This window comes from Saimiri boliviensis, chromosome 1, assembly GCF_048565385.1.
Source record: "Saimiri boliviensis isolate mSaiBol1 chromosome 1, mSaiBol1.pri, whole genome shotgun sequence".
NCBI lineage: Eukaryota > Metazoa > Chordata > Mammalia > Primates > Cebidae > Saimiri > Saimiri boliviensis.
Genome location: NC_133449.1, coordinates 245,135,874 through 245,162,851, shown reverse-complemented (window position 1 = coordinate 245,162,851; position 26,978 = coordinate 245,135,874). Strand labels below are relative to the sequence as shown.

The following is a 26,978-nucleotide window of genomic DNA, read 5'->3' as shown; positions in this document are numbered from 1 at the left end:
ATCAATTTGCATTATATATGGTAAAAAGTGGTTTTTAAGAAGTATTTTATATCAGTATAATAACTTAAAATTGCTTCCCGAGCCAGGCTTAGTAGCCCACGCCTGTAATCCCATCACATTGGGAGGCCAAAGTAGGCAGATCACTTGAGGTCAGGATGTCGATACCAGCCTGCGCAATGTGGCGAAACGCTGTTTCTACTAAAAATACATAAATTAGCTGGGTGTCATGGCACATGCCTGTAATCTCAGCTATTCAGGAGACTGAGGCACAAGAATCACTTGAACTCAGTAGGCGGAGCTTGCAGTGAGCCAAGATTGCATCACTGTACTGTCGTCTGGGTGACAGAGCAAGACTGTCTCAGGAAAAAACAAAGAAAAAATTTGCTTTATGAATTCTTCTTCTTTGTTTTACAGAATCATTTTTGGCTCATAGTAAGGAAGCTTTCAAATAATTAGAACTATTTAACAGTTTAAGATTTCAGGCATTCTGTGTTACTGTGCGACCATTTATCATATATGCTGAAAATAAACTTTAGTTCTCATCTAATTTACTGATTTCCTGGATTTGACAAGTAGCAAATTGATTTATGGCCCCATGGACAAAGTTCATTGCCTGTGCCTGAGGGTGTGTGAAAATCTCTCATAAGGAAAGGTAGTGTCATTTTTTTTTTTTAATTTGCAAGTTATAAAATTGCATTTCACAGTGTTTAGGAATGCCATATTTTGTGACTTTTTTTAACCTGTATGCTTTATTCCCACTTAGGCCGAATACATCAAGCAATGGTAACATCTTTAAATGAAGATAATGAAAGTGTAACTGTTGAATGGATAGAAAATGGAGATACAAAAGGCAAAGAGGTAAGATCACTGGGTTAAATTGTATTCCTAGTCCTGCACTCAAGATTCTGAATGGAAAACATAACAGTGAAGTACATAATGTTAGTTAGTGCAGATATTTTTATTATTCCTTGAAAACTTTCAAATGATTAAAAATTTTTACTTAAAGGTAGATTCCTCCTACCTCTCTTATGTGATTACGCATATCAATCTTGTTAATTATTTGATAAACATATTCTTGGCCAGGCATGGTGGCTCACACCTATAATCCCAGCACTTTGAGAGGCCGAGGCGGGTAGATTACAAGGTCACGAGTTCAAGACCAGCCTGGCCAATATGGTGAAACCCCATCTCTACTAAAAATACAAAAATTAGCTGGACATGGTGATATGCCCCTGTAGTCCCAGCTACCCAGGAAGCTGAGGCAGAAGAATTGCTTGAATTTGGGAGATGGAGGTTGTAATGAGTTGAGATCGTGCCACTGCACTCCAGCCTGGGCGACAGAGCAGACTCCATCTCAAAAAAAATAAAAAATAAAATTATTTTACCCTAGCTCACACAATTTGAAAGTGTGCTATAATATTTAATTATGTGATTCTATTGGTCACTGTGTTGTTAGCAGTTCATAGAGTCAAGATTGTAAAATGATATTTTAGGAGAGATTCTTTAACTTTGTGGATTATAATTCTGAATCTAGTTTGTAAAGCTAAGGCACTGTTGTTACTGTTAGTTTTTCGGTTTTTGTTTTTTTTAGTCAGGATCTTACTTTGTCACCCAGGCTGGAGTGCAGTGGCATGATCACGTCTTACTGTAGCCTTGACCTCCTGGGCTCAAATGATCCTCCCACCTGTCTCCAGAGTAGCTGGGACTACTACAGACTAGCTGCACTACCACATCTATCTATTTTTTGTATTTTTTATAGAGATGGGGTTTCGCAATGTTGCCCAGGCTGTTCTCGGACTCCTGGGCTCAAGCGATCTGTCCACCTCGACCTCCCGAAGTGCTAAGATTACCGACATGAGCCACTACACCCAGCAGAGGTACTGTATTCATTAGGCTAAAATAATTTATTTACTGTGTCAATTTATTTGAAAAATAAACGGTTAATTGTCAAAATATAGTCTCAAAATATAGTCTCAAAAAATATATACATGTGTCTGTTGTGAACAGATTGACCTGGAGAGCATCTTTTCACTTAACCCTGACCTTGTTCCTGATGAAGAAATTGAACCCAGTCCAGAAACACCTCCACCTCCAGCATCCTCAGCCAAAGTAAACAAAATTGTAAAGGTTAGTGATGAATATTCAGAGGGTAAAACAGTGGGGGACAGCGGTGGGTATAGATATGTGTGTGTTCTAGTTTGAAATTTGTGGACTGTGAAGAGTATATTTTAATTATTGATTAATTTTCTTTTTCCACCATCCATATTCATATATGTGCATACATGTTTTCAAGGATTGAGGTTGTCTAATTCACAATTATGACAATTATTGGATAAGGTCTTAGAAATTTCTCACCTAATTAGGATTTTCATGAGACTAAGTTTCTCAGGAGATACAGATCAAAACCATTTGCTTGTTGATGTTTGTTGAATGAATATGTATGACTTTGACAAAGGCATAATAGCTGTTTTTTATGAATAATAACTACCAACTCAGATAGTCTTTTGAAATTATAATTCTGCTATTTGTTTATTAAAGAATGATTGGAAATGATAGTGTAGTTTGCTTATGTATTATCTGTGGTGATATACCTTAAAACTGTGCTAAATCCTTCTAGCAGTTTCATCTTTATAAAAATTAAAAGCACATTATTCTTACTGATTTTAAAGATAATACTCCTTTTTCTCAAGACTTTTCAGTATTAGAATTTTGTTTCAAAATATAACTCTTTTTCAAACAGATTTATTGTAAAAGTTGTTGAATCTGCACTTCTTGGTGTTCATTTCAACAATCATTTATTGTTTGTTTTGTTTTGTTTTTTATATCGTGTCAGATGCTTTTGTGGGACAGAATACAAAGATGAATATGACATGGCTTTCAGCCTTTAGGAACTTGATATCTTTCAGGGAGGACATAGATAAGCATCTAAATATAGTATGTTAGAAGCAACAAAACTTTGTTTTGTAAACTGTGCAGATGAACATAAGGCATATTTTCAACTCATATAAGATTAATCATATTGATAGTCACCACTTAAAGATTATTAGCAACCACTTGTAAGTAGGTTGTTTTTCATATTCAGCTTCAAAATGAATGATCTTCATTGGAGGATCTTCTTAGTTTATTCTTCCTGGCATATCATTAGCAACCTTTACTCTACATTAGAATTACCTGAAATAGAATAAATTAGTATATTTTAAAAATAAATAAGCATTATTTTTAGAAATATTAAAAAATATAAATCATTATTTTTTTTTTTTTAAGATGGGGTTTCACCATGTTGGTCAGGCTGGTCTTGAACTCCCTACCTCAGGTGATCTTGCCCACCTTGGCCTCCAAAGTACTTGGATTACAGGCATGAGCCACCACGCCTGGCCTAAATCAGTATTTTTAAAAATATTCATTTATGGGCCCCACTCCCAGGGATTCAGTTTTATTTTACCTAAAGGGAGGTCCTGGCATCAGTGTCCTCTTAATAGTACTAGTACTCATCTGATTTGAATGTGCAGCCAAGGTTAAAAACAACTACTTTGTTTGATATCTTTTTTTTGATGTGAATAAAAGGAAGTCTTCATGAATAAATTAGAGGACCAAAGGTTTGCTGTCTTAATCTGTATAGTATCCAAGTCTTTGAAACTCTTATGAAACCTTTTTAGGATAACTGACAATGCACATTTTATATTATTCTGATACTTCAGTTTAACAAGGGGGTTCTAAGCTGTCTGGAACTACTATTTTATGACTTAACCCCTATTATTCAGAAATAACATTTATTACATGGTTTTACCAGCATAGTATGATGGTTACAACACATATTATTGTGAAGCTGCTAAACCTCTCTTTGTTTCAGTTTCCTCACCAATGAAATGGGAATAGCAGTAGTAATGACCTCATAGGTTGTTGTAAAGAAAGTCCTTAGAGCGGTGCCTGGCTCATATTAATTCCTGGATATTTTTGGAGGGTAGGGGAAAATATATAAAGGAACTTGGATATTGATAGCATGAATAGTAATTCATTAAGATTATAGTTTTTCTTCATTTTGTTTTATAGTCTTATATGTTTACCTAGTTTTGTTTAATTGAAAGAAGCTCAGATCATGATATATATGAATGAAGAGTAAAGATAGAAAATATAATGAACATTTTTTCCTGTCATAGAATCGACGGACTGTGGCTTCTATTAAGAATGAGCCTCCTCCAAGAGATAATAGAGGTAAAATAAAAATTTATCTCTTAATTTTGGCTATTGATTTCTTAGTATGTTCCTGACAAGGTAAATCAAAAGTAAACGTTACCCTCATTGTTGGTATTTATGTATTTATTTAAATTTCCTCTGGCTAATTTTAAGAGGATTTTTTTGGTTCTTTAATTTTTTTTTTTTTTTGAGATGGAGTTTCGCTCTTGTTACCCAGGCTGGAGTGCGATGGCGCGATCTCGGCTCACCGCAACCTCTGCCTCCTGGGTTCAGGCAATTCTCCTGCCTCAGCCTCCTGAGTAGCTGGGATTACAGGCACACGCCACCATGCCCAGCTAATTTTTTGTATTTTTTAGTAGAGACGGGGTTTCACCACGTTGACCAGGATGGTCTCGATGTCTTGACCTTGTGATCCACCCGCCTCGGCCTCCCAAAGTGCCGGGATTACAGGCTTGAGCCACCGCGCCCAGCCTTGTTTTTTTTTTAAGGCAAGGTCTTGCTCTGTCACCCAGACTGGAGTACAGTGGCATGAACACAGGTCACTACAGCCTTGACCTCCCAGGGTCAAATGATCCTCCTGTCTCAGCCTCACATGTGGGTGGGACCACAGGCATGTGCCACCATGCCCACCTAATTTTTTGAATTTTTTGTGGAGACAGTCTCTCCATGTTGCCCAGGCTGGTCTTGAACTGCTGTGCTCTAGTGATGCTTCTGCCTTGGCCTTCCAGAGTGTTTACAGGGATTATTGGTGTGAGCCATCGTGCCCAGCGTGGTGTCTTCCTGAATTCCTAATACAGTATGTTAATACTGAAAAATGATTTTGTCTGGTGCAGTGGCTCACCCCACTTTGGGAGGCTGAGGCGTGTGGATCACCTGAGGTCATAGTTCAAGACCATTCTTGTCAACATGGTGATACCCATCTCTGCTAAAAATACAAAAAATTAGCCAGGTGTGGTGGCAGTGCCTATAATCCCAGCTACTCGGGAGGCTGAGGGAGAAGTGCTTGAACCTGGAAAGCAGGGATTTCAGTAAGCCGAGATTGCACCACTGCACTCCAGCCTGGGTAGCAGAGTAAGACTCTGTCTCCAAGGAAAAAAAAAAAAAGAAAGAAAAATGATTTTTAAAATCTATGGGATGATGGCTGGGTGCAGTGGCTCACCCCTGTAATCCCAGCACTTTGGGAGGCTGAGGCAGGCTGATCACCTGAGGTCAGGAGTTCAAGACCATCCTGGCCAACATGGTGAAACCCCGTCTCTAGTAAAAATTCAAAATTAGCCGGGTGCAGTGGCATACACCTGTAGTCTCAGATACCCAGGATGCTGAGGCAAAAGGATCACTTGAACCCGGAAGGCGGAGGTTGCAGTGAGATGAGATTGTATTACTGTACTCCAGCCTGGGCAATAGAGTGAGACTCAATAACAAAATAAAATAAAATGTATGGGATGAATATGAAACTATAAAATGCAATTTTTAATTCGTCTTATTTACTAAATTTTGTAAATTCAAGAAGAATATCATGAGAAAGAAAGGAATGGGGAAAATTAGTTGACTGAAATTCTGAGCAAATGATTTCACTAGCTAAAGAAAAGTTGAACAGACATAAAAATGTGTAATTAACTGAAGTCTCCAGTATATTTTCAGCCAGGACATGAAAAGCATAATGGATTTATTTTCTACTGTTTAGTAGTTCAGAATTTTCTGGTAGTGTTGTTTCTCTGTGTGTGTGTGGACAGAAGTATTAAAGGAGAGGTTGGAAGTAGAGGAACAGTCCTTCAGTTTAAACACTATCTTTAGAGTCTTGTGCAAATTTATATTTCTTTTAAAATTTGATATTTATATTTAATTTTATATTCTTTTTTCCTTTTTTATAATATTTACAGTGGGAAATTCTCTGCTGAAGATTTGCATATTTGAGGAGCAAAGAGTGGGATTTGGAATATAGGGAGGGTTGACGAATTCTAAGTTGTTACTCTCTGTATGTATCTGATTAGTTTAAATTTTTACAAATGAGAATGCATGTAAAACTTATATTTTACACATATATTTTAGGAGGATTTCTTTGCAGTTTAAAGTTTAAGACATGGAGGGGTTCACATATATTTTTTTCTTCAAATTTATATCTTAAAGGATTATTAAAAATCAAGCTTAGCTTGGGTTTTTAATGTAAATTATTTAGATTGAGTTTTGTAGCTAAAATTACATTGGTGAAAGCTAAGTCTGCACTTACTACTTTGAAAGCCTCTTTTAGCTTATGTCAGTTTGTTGAACAGAATTGATTTATAAACTGTATTGTATTTTACATATATAAATAGAACACTTGGCAACTTACTAATGTAACTTTTAAGTATCAGGTTTTGGGGATATCTCTTCCTTTTAATAAAGTTAACTTCTACTAATTTTTTTATCCTGAATTTAAATTTGTTTTTTTAACTTACAGTGGTTGGTTCTGCACGTGCACGGCCCAGTCAGTTTCCTGAACAGTCTTCCTCTGCACAACAGAATGGTAGTGTTTCAGATATATCTCCAGTTCAAGCTGCAAAAAAGGAATTTGGACCCCCTTGTATGTAAATTATGTATCAAGGATTTAGTCATTTTAGGCATACATGTATTCTCTCTTGGTCATCCTTTTAAGTCCTCAAATAGTAAACAGTCTTAAGTACAAACTTGACTGTAGATTTCATTTTACCACTGTGGAAAATTTAACTTATTTTTATTCATTTAGTCTATTAATTGAGTTTTTTTTAATGTATATTTTGGAGCAAAATTTTTTTGTGAAATTATAGCAATATTTGAGTTTGAAATTCTGAGCAAATGATAATTTCTCAGATGTTATAGAAGAAAGTCTCGTGCCTTCTTGATTCTTTCAATTCAAAGATCTGTATTTCTAAACCAAGAGATGACATGTATCAATATGTTTGAGTCATTTTTCTGGATTCCCATCTGTACGTTGTCCTATCTTAGTTTTGGTAAAGCAGCTCATTAAATAAGGCTCACATAGTTGTTATAGACATGCTTTGTCACTGTGTACCTGTTGTGTATGTGTGGTGAAGTTATACATAAAAAATTTTAATATATGTACTCTAAAAAAGAAAACTATACTTCTGCAGCTTATCTTTTCTTTTCAGCACGTAGAAAATCTAATTGTGTAAAAGAAGTAGAAAAACTGCAAGAAAAACGAGAAAAAAGGAGACTGCAACAGCAAGAACTTAGAGAAAAAAGAGCCCAGGTTCGTAACGTAAACATATATTTTGTTTATGTACCAGCTAAAGATTAGATTATATCAGTGAAAATGATTCATCAGTGAAAAAAATAATTAAGGCATATTTTGGAGAATTTTAAGAATTCTTTAAATTGATATTAAGGAATAATATGAGCGCTTGTGAAAATAAGTTACTATAACAAATTTCTACTACAATGTCCTTTTCATGTTTTATGGGTATGTGTTAACCCTAAAATTTGTTCCATTAAGAAAAAGCCATTGTGTTACAGAATTCTAATGTGTATAGTATAACCTTCAAGAATTTTTATTTTAAAAATACCTAAAATTACATTGGAAAAAATATCCAGTTAAAGTCCTTGATTAAACTGTACATTTTATTATTGTTTTTCTGGTTAATAAGTTCACATGTCGTAGTGAAAGGGGGGAATTCCTTGTGTTTTGATTTATGCCACATATGAAGAGTGGACCTGTATTGTATCTCTCTCGTGGTCCACTTCATATGGTAGCAAGACTGTTTAATAGCAGTGGGAGTTGCATAGAGAACTGGTCTTTTACCCTTCTACAGGTTTTTACATGTTAGACATTTTGTTACTATACATCTGTTACATTCTTAGAACCACTTTTCTATAATAAAACATCAGGATTATTCAATAGTATGTTCAAATGCCCTTAATCATGTTAAACTACCAGTTCAGATGTTGCGTTGTGGAATTGTGGACCTAGTATTATATCCAAACTGGATGAATCAGCTTTTATCCAAAAGTGACCTTAGAATGACTAATGGGGTTTTGAAATAAAGAATAAAACAGATTATCTAGTAATACTTAGCATAGATGCCACCTGGTGTTTCCTGTGGGTACATCATAATACTTACACATCTCTCTGTGATCTCTTAATTCTCACTTCACAGTCTGCTTCTCAGTTGACATAGGTGGTATTATTTCCTAGAAGAAGGTTAATTGAAAGTAAGTTTCAGTAACAGTTTGTAATTTAGTTGCATTCAACACAAATCTGAATATGATGTATGAAAAAAATCTGACTTCTTAGAATGATTAATAATGTATTGTTGAAGGTTAGGAGAGGTTGTTGACTATTGCTATTTGTATATTAATCTGAATTTTCTGTTTTGAAGCCAAATAAATTGTAGTCAGCATTCCAAAAATTGAATTTTAAAGACTTTTTAAAAATGATCTTGGCTTCTGATTTCTTTAAGTTCTATGTTTTGTCCATTTGGGGCAACAATGTCATTACTTAATAATTTTTAGAGGGTCAGCAGAAATAGAAAATGAAGATAAATGAATCCATATTTATACTTTGCTGAAACACTGGATTAAATTAGAAGGTGAATCTGATTAAATGAATTTTCCTAGAATTTCAACTTTCCTAGAGTTATATGCCAGTGGTTAACATGAGCATTATATCTCTATTGCTCCTTTGTATAGGATAATTAAGGTATATGTATAACAGATGGATTTTTGAAATAGATAAACGGTAAATTCAGTGAAGATTCTTTACTTTAGAGTTAACAGAATGCATGCAGACTAAGAGAATTGTTAGTTTGTTTTAGAATTGTTTTTTAATATGAAAGTGATTCAGAGCTTATTATGAAATCATAACTATGAAACTGTATTTTCAGTTTGAGTTTGGGCTTGGTCATGACAAATAGCACAATCTATTTTAATTTTAATTTTCAAACCATATATAACAAATGCAACAAGTACATTATTGTGACTATAATAAATGGTGAATTCTCTCTGTCTTCTAATAGGATGTTGATGCTACAAACCCAAATTATGAAATTATGTGTATGATCAGAGACTTTAGAGGAAGTTTGGATTATAGACCATTAACAACAGCAGATCCTGTAAGATTCTTTGTAAACCATTATTCGGGAACTTTTTATGCCTCAAATAAAAACATGTGTTTGACACTTGCTAAATTCGTATTGAATTTAGCTATGTAGTTTTTCCTGTCCTTATGCTTGCTTATTCCCCATAATTTAAGGAGAAAATCAAGAAATAATTCACATTGATGCCCATTTCCCATAATTTGATATATGAGATATGCTGCCTGTAGAGATGTCCTTCTCAAAGCAAAGCCTCCCTGTCTTTGGAAGGGCAGAGCAACACTTAAAGGAATGATAGCAGAAGACCCACGTTCCTTTCTGACTGTCAGTTATACTTTAATCTCAATTCCAAGCTTATCTTTGGCTTGGGCTGTAGGTCCCACCAACATTTCTAATTTACTATTAGTAATTTGTTAGTTTTCAATGTATCCTGGCTTTTAACAGTAAGTATTGGTTGTTGAGGGCTGCAGTGGACTAGAAATCTAGAACTCGAAAAAATCCTCTACTCTTATTACTACTTTCCTATCGAGGAATGAGAATTCACTGGACAAGGAATGCTTTTTTTTTTTTTTTTTTTTTTTTTTTGAGATGGAGTGTCACTCCATTGCCCAGTCTGAAGTGCAATGGCGCAATCTTGGCTCTTCGCAACATCCACCTCTTAGGTTCAAGCGATTCTCCTATCTCAGCCTCTGGAGTAACTGGGACTACAGGCGCCTGCCACCGCGCCCAGCTAATTTTTGTATTTTTAGTAGAGACAAGGTTTTGCCTTGTTGGTCAGGCTGGTCTAGAACTCCTGACCTCAGGTGATCCAACCACCTCAGCCTCCCAAAGTGCTGGGATTATATGTGTGAGCCACTGCACCCGGCCAGGAATCCTTTTATAACTAAATAAAACTTACAAAAAAGAATCCATCTGCCATAGCATATACAGAATGTGTTCTTTAACAAAACAAAACAAAACAAAACATTTGTGTTAGATAGATGTATTATACAGGATTTAATAAAATTATTCATAATACTTGTATCCCACATATTTTAGGCCTCGCTATGCCTTCATATGTTTCACTTACTACGTTGGAGCTCACACTTTAGGACAGGAATTGGCAAACATTTTCTGCAAGGGTTTTTGGCTTTGGAACTATATGGTCTTTGTCACAACTACTGAACTCTGCTACTATATTGTAAAAGCAACCATAGACAATACATAAATGATGGGTATGACATTTGTTTCAATCGATGTGTGTCAGTAAAACTTTGCAGAAGCAGGTAGTAGCTAAATTAGGCCCATAGGCCATGCTTTGCCAATCCTTGCTTTATGTTAATTATTATTAAAGGAAGACATGTATTGGGAACAAAAATTTTGCATAAGAATTGGCATATTGCCGGGCGTGGTGGCTCAAGCCTGTAATCCCAGCACTTTGGGAGGCCGAGGCGGGTGAATCACGAGGTCAAGAGATCGAGACCATCCTGGTCAACAAGGTGAAACCCCGTCTCTACTAAAAATACAAAAAATTGGCTGGGCATGGTTGTGAGTGCCTGTAATCCCAGCTACTCAGGAGGCTGAGACAGGAGAATTGCCTGAACCCAGGAGGCGGAGGTTGTGGTGAGCCGAGATCGCGCCATTGCACTCCAGCCTGGGTAACAAGAGCTAAACTCCGTCTCAAAAAAAAAAAAAAAAAGAACTGGCATGTTTACAAGATAGTTCAAATTACTTGGCTTTAGTAATCTTCTGGTAATCCTGTTTCTTGCCGGTAGTTTTCTTTGCTAGCAACTTTCCCTATGATCAGCCTGAAAATATGTCACTTAGTAGGATAATACAGCTTTGTTTTTGAGACAGAGTCTTCTCTGTTTCCCAGGCTGGAGCCTAGTGGCAGGATCTCAGCTCACTGCAACCTCTGCCTCCTGCGTTCAGGCAATTCTTGTGCCTGAGCCACCTGAGTAGCTGGAATTACAGGCGTGTACCACCATGCCCAGCTAGATTTTGTATTTTAGTAGAGACAGAATTTTACCATATTGGCTGAGCTGGTCTCAGACTCATGACCTCAAGTGTTCCACGCACCTTAGCCTCCCAAAGTGCTAGGATTACCCACCATGCCTGGCATCACAGCTTCTTTTTTCTTTTTTGTCCTGAGATGGAGTCTTACTGTTTACCATGCTGGTGGGTAGCGGCACCATCTCAGCCCACTGTAACCTCTGCCTCCCGGGTTCAAGCGATTCTCCCACCTCAGTCTCCCGAGTAGCTGGGACTATAGGAATGCCTCACCACTCCTGGTTAATTTTTGTATTTTTAGTAGAGATGGAGTTTCTCCATGTTGGCCAGGCTGTTCTTGAACTCCTAACCTCAGGTGATCTGCCCACCTCAGCCTCCCAAAGTGCTGGAATTACAGGAGTGAGCCACCACACCTGGCCTCCTCATGGCTTCTTAATGTGAACGTAATGCTACTCACAACAGTAGTACCCTTTACACAAAATTATTTCCTAAGGCAGTGGTTTTCCAAATAACAAAATAAGCAAGTTTCCATTAAACTCAGAATTTTAGAAGTAATTATGTCTGACAACCATTAAAATTTATTCAAAGCTAATTTGTTTTTGTTTGTTTGTTTGTTTGTTTGTTTTGAGACTGAGTCTTGCTCTGTTGTCAGGCTGGAGTGCAGTGGCGCAATCTCGGCTCACTGCAACCTCTGCGTCCTGGGTTCAAGCTATTCTTCCACCTCAGCCTCCCTAGTAGCTAGGACCACAGGCATGCGCCACCACACCCGGCTAATTTTTGTATTTTTAGTAGAGACAGGGTTTTACTGTGTTGGCCAGGATGGTCTCGATCTCTTGACCTCGTGATCCACCCACCTCAGCCTCCCAAAGTGCTGGGATTACAGGCGTGAGCCACTGTGCCCAACAGCTAATTTGTTTTTTAAGCTTACCTATCATTTACACTGTGTATAAATTTCTAAAACCCTGGAGGAAATATTACATAATTACTTCTCTGTGTTTTACATGACACTGGTAATCACTGAAATAAAATACTTTTTATTTCTAGATTGATGAACATAGGATATGTGTGTGTGTAAGAAAACGACCACTCAATAAAAAAGGTATGGCACTTAATGAGCTCTAATAAAAGATTGCTTTTATCTGATTTGTAATTATTTTTATAATAGCAAATCAAATTGATTGGAAAAATATAAATTATTTCATTTGTATGTAATCATTATGCAGATTTCTATGGCTAAACTTGTTGGTTACTGCTCTGAATCATTGCCAGTCCGAGTCAGGCTTCACAGTAATCTTGATGTTGTTTTTACTTTGCTGTTGAAATATTTTGTCATAGTGAGTTGCATATTTGTGGGTTATTATCTTTATATGTACAGAACTTACTACTTGTATCTTAATTCTTACTACTTAAAATAATTTTTGTACGTGAACTCAAATGCTGTGAGAATTATTGGGCATTGATTTTTGTTTATATTTTTAGAAACTCAAATGAAAGATCTTGATGTAATCACAATTCCTAGTAAAGATGTTGTGATGGTACATGAACCAAAACAAAAAGTAGATTTAACAAGGTACCTAGAAAACCAAACATTTCGTTTTGATTATGCCTTTGATGACTCAGCTCCTAATGAAATGGTTTACAGGTAGGTAAATTCATTTTAAATCAGAATTTTGTGCTTATGCCATGTGGTCATCAACACCTTGAAATTTACATTGATTGTGGGATGTTTCTTCAGAAGTGCAATATGCTTTTTTATTTTGAGTTTAAACAGAGAATGTAATAAATGCTGTAATGAATATTAACATTTGATCTTTAGGAAGCATTTAATGCTTCCCCAAATCATAGTTTTCATTGCTACTTGCTATTTAGTTTATTACATATATATGTAATATATGTGTATTTGTGTTATATATTTATATATAAATATATGTGATATTTGTATGATTTGTGTGAGATATATGTATACACAAACATATATATACATGTGTGATAAAAATATATCACACAAATCATGTATATGGCTAAGAAATTTCTGGAAAATGTTATAACCTCTAGGAGTAGGATGTGATCAGAAGAGGACTTTGAATTTTTACCTTTTAATCTCTGTACTAGTAAAGAAACTTGAAATGCTGTTTGAGGCACGATCTTGCTCTGCTGCCCAGGCTGGAGTGCAGTGGCACAATCATAGCTCACTGCAGCCTGGACCTCCTGGGCTCAGGTGATTCTCCCATCTCAATCTTCTTGAGTAGCTGGGACCACAGGCATGCACCACCACACCCAGCTAATTTTTGTACTTTTTATAGAGTTGAGGTTTCGCCATATTGTCCAAGCTGACCTCAGACGCCTGAGCTCAAGCAATCTACCTGCCTTAGCCTCCAAAAGTGCTGGGATTACAGGCATGAGCCACTATTATGCCTGGCCAAACATATGTTATCAGTAAATTATTAATTTGCCTAAATCTGTATTTAGTATGTATTGTCACTTCTGGCAAAAAAAGTTATATAAATCTACTTACATTTAAATTTGTCATATTTAAGCTTGGAGATAGTTTTAATACATTAGATTCTTCTGTGTTTTTTGTATTCAACTTACAAAGAATTCAATTTACATACATTATACAATGGTATAAAAATCCCAAATTTTTATGCCAGATTTAGATTTTCATACATAAGTTTGCAAACAATCATTTGTGATAATTATAACATCAGTTTTAGCAGAATTGTTATTTTGGTTTATCTAGGAATAGAACTGTCTTTGTAACTGCTTGAATGCTATGCCTAGTTGCCCTTTTTCATAAAAATGCCTAGAAGGGAGAAAATTAGAGTTAATAGGACTAAGAATTGAAGGTGTTACAAATGAAATACTTTTGAGATCAACTCCTTTGTTTTCACCAAGTAAACTGGGTAGTCAGTTGTAATTTAAAAAAAGAATGAAATTAAAGAACATGTGAATGCTAGGTAGAGAGATTTATGAAGAATATGTTTAAAGGGGAGTCTTAATTGTTTATTGTAGAATTTTTTTTTAGCTTTCTGAAGAGTCTTCTCTTCCTCTTCATTCCCTCTTTCTACTCCTGCCTCATAAAATATAAGTTTGACTTTTATAATAGTTTTTAAGAAATAATCACAGATACAGGCTTGTTTCTGTGTGTATGATTTAGTAAACATTGTGTTTTCACCCTGTATTTATGCTGCTTAACTTTATCAATATTTATCCTTCTCCTCTGTCTCTTATATTTAACTATTATGAATTGAAGAGTTACACGTTTTTTTGTAGGGAAAGATTGGGAGGTGGGGGTTTGATTTAACTACTTAGTAGGCTAATCTCTAATTCTGTTTGAACAGAACTTTTTTCTACTCTTGTTATTCTATACTTTCTTCAGTTTTGCCTTTTAGAAAACAAAACAAAGACAGCAGTTATATAAAATGTTCTACTTGTAGATCTGTTTTCCATCATATCTTTTTTTTTTTTTTTTTTTTTTTGAGAGTTAAGTTCTTGTTACCCAAGCTGGAGTTCAATGGCTTGATCTCCAATCACTGAAACCTCTGCCTCCCAGGTTCAAGCAACTCTCCTGCCTCAGCCTCCTGAGTAGCTGGGATTACAGGCTCACACCACCATGCTCAGCTAATTTTGTATTTTTAGTAGAGATGTAGTTTTACCATGTTGGTCAGGCGGGAACTCCTGACCTCAAGTGATCCACTCACCACAGCCTCCCAAAGTGCTGGGATTACAAGTGTGAGCCACCATACCCAGCCTTCATCATACTTTTTAGTGCTCTGCTCAGTGAAAAAGTACTTCTTACCCCTTCCCACCTTTTTATTTTAATTCTAGCAGTGGGTTATACCAATATGTTTGAAATATAATTCAAACCATAATATTTAGGTGTATCCTTTTCCTAAATTGAGACTGTCAACTTATTAATAGAATTCAGTGTCCTATAAGCACAACTTAATATTCTTTATCCTTAAATGCAAATTACTTGTCTACATTCAAGGTAGTCATCATTTTTCTACTTATTTAGATGGTCGAAAGGTATTATTTTTGCAGTTTTTTTCTCTATTAACTTTTTAAAACCACTCATTTATTCTGTTTCTGTTGAAATTATAATACTTTTTGTTTGTTTTTATTGTATATGCTTTATTGTCACCATTGTTTATTACGGAAATGTTGCTTAAAATATTTTGTAGGCGGGGCGTGGTGGCTCACGCCTGTAATCCCAGCACTTTGGGAGGCCGAGGCGGGTGGATCATGAGGTCAACAGATCGAGACCATCCTGGTCAACGTGGTGAAACCCCGTCTCTACTAAAAATACAAAAAATTAGCTGGGCATGGTGGCGCGTGCCTGTAATCCCAGCTACTCAGGAGGCTGTGGCAGGAGAATTGCCTGAACCCAGGAGGCGAAGGTTGTGGTGAGCCAAGATCGCGCCATTGCACTCCAGCCTGGGTAACAAGAGCGAAACTCTGTCTCAAAAAAAAAAAAAAAAAAATTGTGTTACTCAGCATTACTTTTATTCATCTAAATATTGGTGACATATTCTGACTGATGCATTTTATTTTTAAGGTTTACTGCTCGACCACTAGTGGAAACTATATTTGAAAGGGGAATGGCTACATGCTTTGCTTATGGGCAGACTGGAAGTGGAAAAACCCATGTAAGTAATTTATTCAAATTATATACTGATACGAAGCTAGAGTTTCTTTTCCTTATTGCTTAATTCTGAGACCTAAATTCTTAAGAGTTATTCCTGAGTAATGTCCGTAATTTGTTTTCTTTTTAAAATACAGACTATGGGTGGTGACTTTTCAGGAAAGAACCAAGATTGTTCAAAAGGAATTTATGCATTAGCAGGTAACTGTCTTTTTCCATATAATTTGGAATATTATTCTTAGGTAATATTCAGGTAGCTTTGAAATAAGGCTTTAAAATATTGCCCGGCAAGTATAATGCTATATCGACTATCAGTTAAAGGTTATTAGATTGCTTGAAAAGAACTGTAAGATTATATTCACAGGATTTAAAAAAAAAAAAAAGAACTGTAGGCTGGGCCCAGTGGCTCACACCTGTAATTCCTGCACTTTGGGAGGCCAACATGAGTGGATCACTTGAGGTCAGGAGTTCAAGAACAGCCTGGCCAACATGGAGAAAATATTAAAAAGTACACATAAAAAAAATTAGCTGGGTGTGGTGGTGGGTGCTTGTAATCCCAGCTACTGGGAGGCTGAGGCAGAATAATCATTTGAACCCAGAAAGCTGAGGTTACAGTGAGCCAAGATCACACTAATGCACTCCAGCCTGGGCAAGAGTGAGACTCTTGTCTCAGAAAAAAAGAAAAACTGTTCGGGTGTGATGGCTCGCACCTGTAATCCCAGCATTTTGGGAGGCCAAGGTGGGTGGATCACAAGGTCCAGAGTTCAAGACCAGCCTGGCCAATATGGTGAAACCCCATCTCTACTAAAAATACTAAAATTAGCTGGATATAGTGGCACGTACCTGTATAGTCCCAGCTATTCGGGAAGCTGAGGCAGGAGAATCGCTTGAACCTGGGAGGCAGAGGTTGCAGTGAGCTGAGATTGCACCACTGCACTCCAGCCTGGGCGACAGAGCAAGACTGTCTCAAAAAAAATAAAATAAAATAAAAGAACTGTAAGATTGATTTTGAGGGGGCAGAAATCTTGATTATATTTATCAGTGTATTCTAGCCCATTGTTGGAGATTAGTATGAATTGTTGAATTTCTGAATTTTAAAAAGCTACTAGATACAGTATGAGAATAACCTCATATGACCACCTGTAATTTTATGCTATTTGTAAATCTAAATATATATATATATATATATATATATGTAGCACCCTTTTATTGAATGTGACAGAGAGTAGCTTCTATTAACACTATTTTTTGTAAAATTAATATTCACTTTAGTTCTCATTTTTATTATTGATACTATCATCCTAGGTAAAGATTAACTGATTCTTCTAGAAATAGAAAATTTGAGTTCCTTTTGAAAATATTTGTTGCATCTCAATTTTCTGTATATGAAATTCTTGACAGCTCGAGATGTCTTTTTAATGCTAAAGAAGCCAAACTATAAGAAGCTAGAACTTCAAGTATATGCAACCTTCTTTGAAATTTATAGTGGAAAGGTAAGTGGGAACTTTTTAAATTGAAACTGTGGCGCCATATATATAAAATAAAATTTCCAATTTTCACTATTTTTAAGTTCAGTGGCATTAAATACACACATTGTTGTTCAGCCTTTACCACCATAATTTATGTGTATTTAGAACTTTTTTTTTTTTTTTAAGACGGAGTCTCGCTTTGTCACCCAGGCTGGAGTGCAGTGGCACGATCTCGGCTCACTGCAGCCTCCACCTCCTGGGTTCAAGTGATTCTCCTGCCTCTGCCTCCCAAGTAGCTGGCACTACAGGCACCTGTCACCACGCCTGGCTAATTTCTTTTTTTTTTGTATTTTTAGTAGAGATGCGGTTTCACTAAATTGGCTAGGCTGGTCTTAAACTCTTTTTTTTTTTTTTTTTTTTTGAGACGGAGTTTCACTCTTGTTACCCAGGCTGGAGTGCAATGGCGTGATCTCGGCTCACCGCAATCTCCGCCTCCTGGGCTCAGGCAATTCTCCTGCCTCAGCCTCCTAAGTAGCTGGGATTACAGGCACGCGCCACCACGCCCAGCTAGTTTTTTTTTGTATTTTTAGTAGAGACGGGGTTTCACCTTGTTGACCAGGATGGTCTCGATCTCTCAACCTCGTGATCCACCCGCCTCGGCCTCCCAAAGTGCTGGGATTACAGGCTTGAGCCACCGCGCCCGGCCTGGTCTTAAACTCTTGACCTTGTGATCCACCTGCCTCAGCCTCCCAAAGTGCTGGGATTACAGGCGTGAGCCACTACACCCAGCCAGAACTTTTATATTAGAGTTTTTGTTATGAGATTGTTAAAAAATGTCCTTTGAAACTTTTCAACTTCAAGGTTGAGAATTCTTACTCTAATTATTATTTTAATCTCTGAAATAATTTTTAAACTCTGGGTGACTCATTTTTATAGAACTAATATTTTAATTGCTGTCTTGTGCTGTCACCCATGCTGGAGCTCCATGCTGGAGTTCAGTCTCCTGAGCTCAAGTGAGCTTCCTTCCTCAGCCTTCCTAGTACCTGCTACTATAGGCATGCACCACCATGCCCACCTAATTTTTTTTTTTTTTTTTTAACATAGACAAGGTTTCACTATGTTGTCTAGGCCAATTTTGAACTCCTGAGCTCAAGCCATCCTTCCACCTCAGCCTCCCAAAATGCTGGGATTAGAGGCGTGAGCCACTGTGCCTAGCCTCTTTTTTACTTTAAAGCTAGTTTTCTAATTTGAATATTATTTTTCATAGGTGTTTGACTTACTAAATAGGAAAACAAAATTAAGAGTTCTAGAAGATGGAAAACAGCAGGTTCAAGTTGTGGGATTACAGGAACGGGAGGTCAAATGTGTTGAAGATGTGCTGAAACTCATTGACATAGGCAACAGTTGCAGGTAAATCTCATTTTGATTAAGAAAGGAAACTTCAGTTTTAGAAACTTTGCTTGTAGCATAACAAACAAGGATGTTATCTGTCAATACATCTTGGAAGAAAAATCATTGTTCATAAAAACTTTTGTAACATGTAAATGTGAGTGACAATTATATTGATACTATATTACAAATATCTTAAAAATAGGCCAGATTAAATTGTATGAATCTGGTTCTATTTAAGTGTTACAACTCAGTGTCTCATCTGTATTTAAAAGATGAAAACTAGCTAAATAGGAGTTTGTTGATGCTGTTGTTTTAATGAAAATAATGTGACTTGAACATGTAAATTAAAGTTTTTATGTATCAAGTTGTCCTTAATCACGTTGTAGAACATCCGGTCAGACATCTGCAAATGCACATTCATCTCGGAGCCATGCAGTGTTTCAGATTATTCTTAGAAGGAAAGGAAAACTACATGGCAAATTTTCTCTCATTGATTTGGCTGGAAATGAAAGAGGAGCTGATACTTCCAGTGCGGACAGGCAAACTAGGCTTGAAGGTGCTGAAATTAATAAAAGCCTTTTAGCACTCAAGGTAAATAAAATGTATTTAATCATGAAAGGTCTTTTGCTTTTGATTTTAATTTTCTTTACAAAGTTGCCAAATAATAGTACTTGTTTTACCTAATAAAAAGAGAGGTTTTCAAAATTCCGATGCTTATAACTTACAGTGTGATTTTATCATACCCAGAATTTTTCCTTGCACACGTTCTTTATTCTTTTTAGACAGGATAAAAGGATATGTGAGTTGGTAGGTCAGTTCTTAGGCTACATAGGTAGACTCCAAAGGGTCTTAATTAGTCATATTTTCTAGGAGGAGGGCAACGAACCACTGAATTAAGCTAAGAAATAGTTTCTCAGAAAAACATGGAATGGCTTTCAAAAAGTTAGACCAGGTTATTATATCTTTTCCTTGAGTAGAAAAGCAAAGGTTGGAAAGACTATAATAAAGCATTGTGTTTTTTTCTTTGGAGTGCCATGTTAAGAAATGAACTTTTTACAATTATCCTATGTAGTTTCTAGAAATATCTCTTGGAAGAATAAAGTAGGCTTTTTTGTTGTCATTTTTTTTCTTGAATTAGCATTTATTGGAACATCTACACTATGCTTTAAAACTGTTGGCCGGGCTCGGTGGCTCACGCCTATAAACCCAGCACTTTGGGAGACCGAGGCAGGGCGATAGCCTGAGGTCAGGAGTTCGAAACCAGCCTGGCCAACATGGTGAAACCCCATCTCTACTAAAAATACAAGCCAGGTATGGTAGTGGGCACCTGTAATCCTAGCTACTTGGGAGGCTGAGGCAGGAGAATCGCTTGAACCCGGGAGGTGAAGGTTGCAGTGAGCTGAAATTGCACCACTGCACTCTAGCCTGGGTGACAGCGAGACTTCGTCTCAAAAAAATAAAAATAAAAACCAAAAACAAAAACAAAAACTGTTAGTAGAATGTTCACAGCTGATCAGACCTTAAATGTTAAAATCATAGTGAGAGAGCTTTTAAAATAACATTAATTAAGATTACCCTTTATAAGAAAGACTAATCTGTGAGACTTGGTTTCTTAATTTTCAGGAGTGCATCAGAGCCTTAGGTAGAAATAAACCTCATACTCCTTTCCGTGCAAGTAAACTCACTCAGGTGTTAAGAGATTCTTTCATAGGTGAAAACTCTCGTACCTGCATGGTAAGTTTATGTTTTTTATTTATTTATTTTAATCCTGAAGGAGTAAATACATAATATTTATGGAAAATGTATATGTTAATGACAGTCATTTGAATCCTTCTATTATGAGTGATACAGTGATATTTAAGATGTGGTCCCTGCCAGTCTGATAGAGAGGATGTGTGTTATGAATGAATGTAGAGACTAGATTCTGTTAGTTCTTCTGAAGATTACCTGAACTCTTATCTCTCCTGGACAATAGCTGGAATTGAAAGCTTTGTTTTGTCCTTTTAGACTTAGCTATGTTGCCTATAGTGTGCCTTGTGTATGTCTAGGTCAGGAATCATGTAGGGATTTGGGCAGTTTATATGTAAAAGTTTGTCCCGGAAGGGAGAGTACCACACTCTCTGTAGAACTTGCCCTTCTGGGAGAAACTTCACTTTTCAGCTGCTGTGATCTTCACTCCCACAGTATATCCTTTAATTTTTTAACCAGAGAGACTGCAAGTTTTCTTTTTTTCTTTTCTTTTCTTTTTTTTTTTTTTTTTGAAGACTGCAAGTTTTCAATCAAGTTTTAGTTGCCCTGTGTGACAGCAGCAGAGCTTGCCCTCTGTCAAAAAGCTGTTAAAAAAAAAAAAAAAAGTTGAGTGGAGTGGGGGTCTGTCAGTACTATTCCCTTCTAGGTGTTAACCTCCATTTCTGCTCAGTTTGTATTTTAACTAGACTTTATTATCTGATTATAGATACAAGCAAACTATCTTGGAGTTGAGATATCATTAATAAGTCTTTATTTTTAAATAACAATGATAAGATTAGACCTAAATGAGCTGTATGTCAGTATTATTGTCTTGGTCATTTATAACATTTTTTTTACCTTTATGGTTTTTTTTCCCCTGTAGATTGCCACAATCTCTCCAGGAATGGCATCCTGTGAAAATACTCTTAATACATTAAGATATGCAAATAGGTATGAGAGATGGTTCTCCATTTTGAAATCTGAGGGGAGTAAAGCAGTATGTAGTATAATTTAATATCTGATAGGGCATATCTTACTACATTGTTCTTTCAATTTTCAAAAAGAAATGTTTTGCATATTATTACTTAAGGTGATACGTAGAATCATTTTGTCAAATTCTAAAAATAAGTGGAATATGTAATATGGGAAGAGATTGATAACTTTAGTAAAATTGGCCTTTTTATCCTAGAGCAAGGTTTCCATTTCACTGTTTTATTTCCTAATACTTTACTGCATTTAAATAATGCAGATTCTTCCTACTACATTAAGAGTCTGAAGTAAGTGAATATTAAGGGACCAGTTTGTACTTCTTGAATTGTTTTGGTATATGTTGCAGATTATTCTTGATAATATTAAATGCTATATATGGGGAATCTAGGATTTGAGTAAGAAGTGATAGCATAGTTCTTTCCGGTGTTCATTTCTTTTTATTTATTTCATTTTATTATTTGAGACAGAGTCTTGTTCTGTTACCCAATCTGGAGCAAAGGGGTACAATCTTGGCTCACTGCAACCTCTGCTTCCCAAGTTCAAGCAGTTGTTTTGCCTCAGCCTCCTGGGTGGCTACGACCACAGTCATGCACCACCACTCATGGCTAATTTTTGTATTTTTAGTAGAGGCAGGATTTCATCATGTTGGCCAGGCTGGTCTTGAATTCCTGATTTCAGGTGATCCACCTGCCTCAGCCTCCCAAAGTGCTAGGATTATAGGTGTGAGCCACCTCGCCTAGCCCTTTCTGGTATTCTCTATGGGTTACGTTTTGTTACTCATATTAATAGTCTTATAAACATAAATGGATAACTGAGTTATTACAGATAGAAGGACAGAATGCATTATAGACTACTAAAGCAGTTTATTCTGTGTAGACATGAAATGCCTTTGGAACTTTGAATCATAATGGGTATGTTTATATTTGATCCATATATATTTTTTTAACACTGCCCTTGAGTAACTTTACCACTGCTCTTATTTTGAATGACTATTTAGTGTTAAATTTCTCTTCTCAAATGTTACATTTGTGATTTTAACCTGGAGACAAAAGTCCTCTTTGTAATCCATGTCTAGTATAGCAGTTCTCTTAATTCTAGTATAGCAGTTCTCTTAATTTTGCTGGACAAAAGTATCTGTCCTATTTCTTTGTTTTAATCACTGTGGAAATGTTATTTTCTTAATCCTTTATTAAAATGTAAAATACATAATGCATATAGAAAACTACCTAAAATATAAGTGAATAGTTAAATGTATACTTATAAAGTAAAAACTCCTGTCATTGGTTTGGGAAAGAGAGCATTATTGGCCCCCAAAAGGTTCCCCATGTGCTCCTTCCTGATCACAATCCTGAATAACATGCCTTATTCATTTATCTCTATCCTGACGTAACTCATGTCCTAACTTCTGTGCAATACTTTTCTCGCTTTTTTTTTTTCTTTTTTAAAAAATAATTTTACGCTGGGTGCAGTGGCACATGCCTGTAGTCCCAGCTACTTGGGAGGCTGAGGTGGGAGGATTGCTTGAGCCCAGGAGTTCTGGGCTGTAGTGTTCCATGCCGATCAGGTGTCTGCACTAAGTTCAGCATCAGTATGGTGACCTCCCGGGAGCGGGGGACCACCAGGTTGCCTAAGGAGGAGTGAACTGGCCCAGGTCAGAAACGGAGCAGGTCAAAACTCCTGTGCTGATCAGTAGTGGTATTGCACCTGTGAATAGCCACTGCAGTCCAGCCTGGGCAACATAGCAAGACCCCATCTCTAAATAATAATAATTATTATTATTATTTTACTACCTATGAATGTATCTCTGAGTAACATAGATAGCTGTATTTGAACATTACACAAATGCTATAACCCCCCCATTTTTTTTGCATCTTGTTTCTTTTGTTTTAACTAAAGAGATTTTTTTAATGGTAGTAAACACTGTTGGACAGTATAAACCTATTGAGCTTTTGTAAAAAGGTATTAAGATATAATCACTTCTTTAAAAATGTAATAGGGTCAGGCATGGTGGCTTACGCTTTTAATCTCAGTGCTTTTGGTGGCCCAGGAAGGCAGATTGCTTGGGCCCAGAAATTTGAGACCAGCATGGGCAACATGGTGAAACCCCATCTCTACAGGAAATTTAATAATTAGCCCGGCGTGGTGGCACGCATCTGTAGTCCCAGCCACTCGGGGCTAAAGCAAGACGATTGCTTGAACCAGGGATGTTGAGGCTACAGTGAGTTGTGATTGTACCACTGCACTCCAGCCTGGGCAACTGAGCAGACCTTGTCTTTTAAAAAAAAAAGTAATAGAACATTTCTAAATATGAAATATTGTATTTTCTAAATTTAATCTCTTTTAAAGTTTGAATTATGAGCTCCTAACTGCAAATTCTTACTGTGTTAGTTTTAACTGATATTGGTAATTAACATTTTTATATGTGGGATTTTTATCATTAAAATGCTTCGTATTTCAAAATTATTCATGAGAAAGGTGAGGAACAGCAGAGTGTAGAATATTCTTGCCATGTTGTAGAATTAAAACTCCTCTGTTTTTTAAGATTTGAGACTGCAAAAGATTCCTCCCTAATACTGTGAAAATGCTATATCTAGCTGTTTCTCTAGTTCACTTAGGTCCAAGTCAAATGTTTTAACCTACTATTATATCATGTAACTCACTTGCAACATGACTAACCATTTAGGACACTGTATTAATCTGTTCTCACACTGCTACGAAGGAATACCCAAGACTGGGTAATTATGAAGGTTTAATTAACTCACAGTTCAGCATGGCTGCAGAGGCCTCAGGAAACTTAGAGCATGGTGGAAGGTGAAGGGGAAGCAAGGAACCTTCACAAGGTGGCAGGAAGAAGAGCCAAGCAAAGTGGGAAGAGCCTTCTATAAAACATTCAGATCTTGTGAGAACGCACTATCACGAGAACAGCATGGAGGAAATTGCCCCCCATGATTCAGTTGCCTCTACCTGGTCTCTCCCTTGACACACGGAGATTATGGAAATTATAATTCAAGATAAGATTTGGGTGGAGACACAAAGCCTAACCATATCAGACACATAATCTTTTCAATTTTATTCCAAATCTCTTGGAATAAAGATTTTCAACCTCCCTTGATACCAATGTTTTATGACTTTAAGAGTCAATAGCTTCATTTTTTTTTTTTTTTTTTTTTTTTTTTACAGCAAAGAGAATTTCTTTCTTTTATACTAAATCTACCTGACTTTATTTAGGCCAATACTTTGAGGTGGTGGGTAGGTGGCATTACATTAAAATTTCCATTTTTTTTTTTTTAAAGCAAATGATGAATGGTTTTGCTGTAAAAATTTCCATATTTTTAGGAAACTATTTCTCTTAAGTGTTTAAACTTTTTTTGTATTTAAGTCATAGCTTAGTAATTGAAGTGTTATTTCTTGGGATGAAATAGATTTAATACCTTCCTCACTACTTGATGGTAGCAAAGCCTCAGGAAAGTTACTAACCTCTCTCTGTCCATATTTCCTCATCTTTAGAATGGAGAGTTAATGACCATGTCCATCTTAAAGGATTGTTTCTGAGGAGGGACCTATGTCAAATGTTCAGCACAGTGCCTGAAATATATTGTGTATCAATTGTTATTGCTATGGCTACTTTAGTGAGCAGTTCTGTCTTAAAAATTCAGTTAGACAGATATCAAAGTAGTTTTTTTTAAAAAAAATATCCTTATATTAGTCAAAATAATATACTTTCAAAGTTTTTTGTGGGGATTGTGGGATAGTTTGTTAACAGTACACATTACTGGTGGTAATTAAGTTGACAGGTCCAGTTGCAATCAGATGACAATTAGAAATATTTATTTATTTACTTACTTACTTATGACAGTGTCTTGCTGTGTCACCCAGGCTGGAGTGCAGTGGCCTGATCTCAGCTCACTGTAGCCTCTGACTCCATGGTTCAGGCGATTTTCCTGACTCAGCCTCCTGAGTAGCTGGGATTACAGGCACCTGTCACCATGCCCAGCTAATTTTTTTGTAATTTTAGTAGACACGGAGTTTTGCCATGTTGGCCAGGCTGGTCTCAAACTCCTGACCTTAAGTGATCTGCCTGCCTTGGCCACCCAAAGAGCGGGGGTGAGCCACTGCACCCAGCCAGGCAATTAAAGATATTTTATAGGAGCATTCAGGGGAAAACTTTCAGAGTAGAAGGAATGGTTGTCCCAAGGAAAAAAAATGTATAGAATATATGAGAAACAGACAGTGGTCTCTATCCTGTAGCAGAGATACTTAATCTTTGGGTCATGAAAGACGTTACAGTGATTGGGTCTTGGGTAGAAGAGTGATTAAAGTGTTGAGGAGCTTTTAGTAACATTTGAAGAATATGATTCTTATACATAGTATAGTTTGGCTTGGGCAAGAGAGCTTTGGATAGAGGAAAAAATGTGTAGATGAAGCTAATAGGGTGTCTAAATTAAAATACTTAGATAAGAAATGGGGTGGGAGTGAAAATAAGATAAGAAATGGGGTGGGAGTGAAAATAGTTGTAAGTATTAGAAATTTGGATTTTTCAGGCCAGACACAATACTTCATGCCTGTAATCCCAATACTTTGGGAGGCCAAGGCAGGAGGATCATTTGAGTCCAGGAGTTTGAGACCAGCCTGAGCAACATAATAAGACCCCATCTCTACAAAAAATAAAAAAATAGCTGGGGGTGGTGGCATGCCACTGGTAGTTCCAGCTGAGATTAAGGTAAAGGCTGAGGTGGGAGGATCGCTTGACCCCAGGAGGTCAAGGCTGTAGTGAGCCATGATTGAGCCACTGCAGTATAGCCCAGGTGATACAGTGAGACCTTATCTCAAAAAGAAAGGCCGGGCACAGTGTCTCATGCCTGTAATCCTAGCACTTTAGGAGGCCGAGGCGGGCGAATCACAAGGTCAAGAGATCAAGACCATCCTGGCCAACATGGTGAAACCCTGCCTCTACTAAAAATACAAAAATTAGCTGGGCATGGTGGTGCATGCCTGTAGTCCCGACTACTTGGGAGGCTGAGGCAGGAGAATAGCTTGAACCCAGGAGGCGGAGGTTGCGGTGAGCCAAGATTGTGCCATTGAACTGTAGCCTGGTGACAGAGTGAGACTGTGTCTCAAAAAAAAAAAAAAAAAAAAAAAAACAGAAAAAAGGCAAGAAAAAGATATTTGGATTTTTCAGCATGTATGGTTAATAAACTTTGAAGGATAAAGGGCAGATGAATCCAATATTGAACCTTTGACAGTAGCTATTACCAATAGCTTAGAGAGATTGTCAGTAGAGGAAATATATTAGTTTGATTTATATGAAGATAGTGACACTTGTTTTTGACCTGTAAAGAAGGGAATTTCATTTAGTTCAACCTAAGAGAAGTCACAAGAAAATAAAAGAATATGGTTATTATATTGAAGTGTTTAAATAACACAGAATTTGTACTCAGGGCTAGGTTTTAACCTCAGTTATGCCACATTCTCAGTGAATGACCTTAGATAGGATACCTTATTTTT

At 36.7% G+C, this 26,978-nt stretch overlaps 1 protein-coding gene across 4 annotated transcripts in view; it reads left to right on the top strand.

The window, feature by feature from the left end:
- The window catches only part of KIF2A (kinesin family member 2A), an 81,755-nt gene that overhangs the window by 37,887 nt on the left and 16,890 nt on the right, over window positions 1-26,978 (top strand). For 2 of the 4 annotated variants that reach the window (XM_010336582.3, XM_003925809.4), the window contains exons 2-16: window positions 764-858; window positions 2,008-2,127; window positions 4,158-4,212; window positions 6,632-6,697; window positions 7,320-7,420; window positions 9,183-9,278; window positions 12,294-12,348; window positions 12,729-12,891; window positions 15,808-15,898; window positions 16,032-16,095; window positions 17,296-17,387; window positions 18,631-18,773; window positions 19,142-19,346; window positions 20,379-20,489; window positions 21,367-21,434. In XM_010336582.3, the coding sequence (XP_010334884.1) occupies window positions 764-858; window positions 2,008-2,127; window positions 4,158-4,212; window positions 6,632-6,697; window positions 7,320-7,420; window positions 9,183-9,278; window positions 12,294-12,348; window positions 12,729-12,891; window positions 15,808-15,898; window positions 16,032-16,095; window positions 17,296-17,387; window positions 18,631-18,773; window positions 19,142-19,346; window positions 20,379-20,489; window positions 21,367-21,434 (1,525 nt within the window). Of the gene's footprint in view, window positions 1-763; window positions 859-2,007; window positions 2,128-4,157; window positions 4,213-6,631; window positions 6,755-7,319; window positions 7,421-9,182; window positions 9,279-12,293; window positions 12,349-12,728; window positions 12,892-15,807; window positions 15,899-16,031; window positions 16,096-17,295; window positions 17,388-18,630; window positions 18,774-19,141; window positions 19,347-20,378; window positions 20,490-21,366; window positions 21,435-26,978 lie in introns of all 4 variants that reach the window. The other 2 variants (XM_003925808.4, XM_003925807.4) reach the window with 1 other exon arrangement.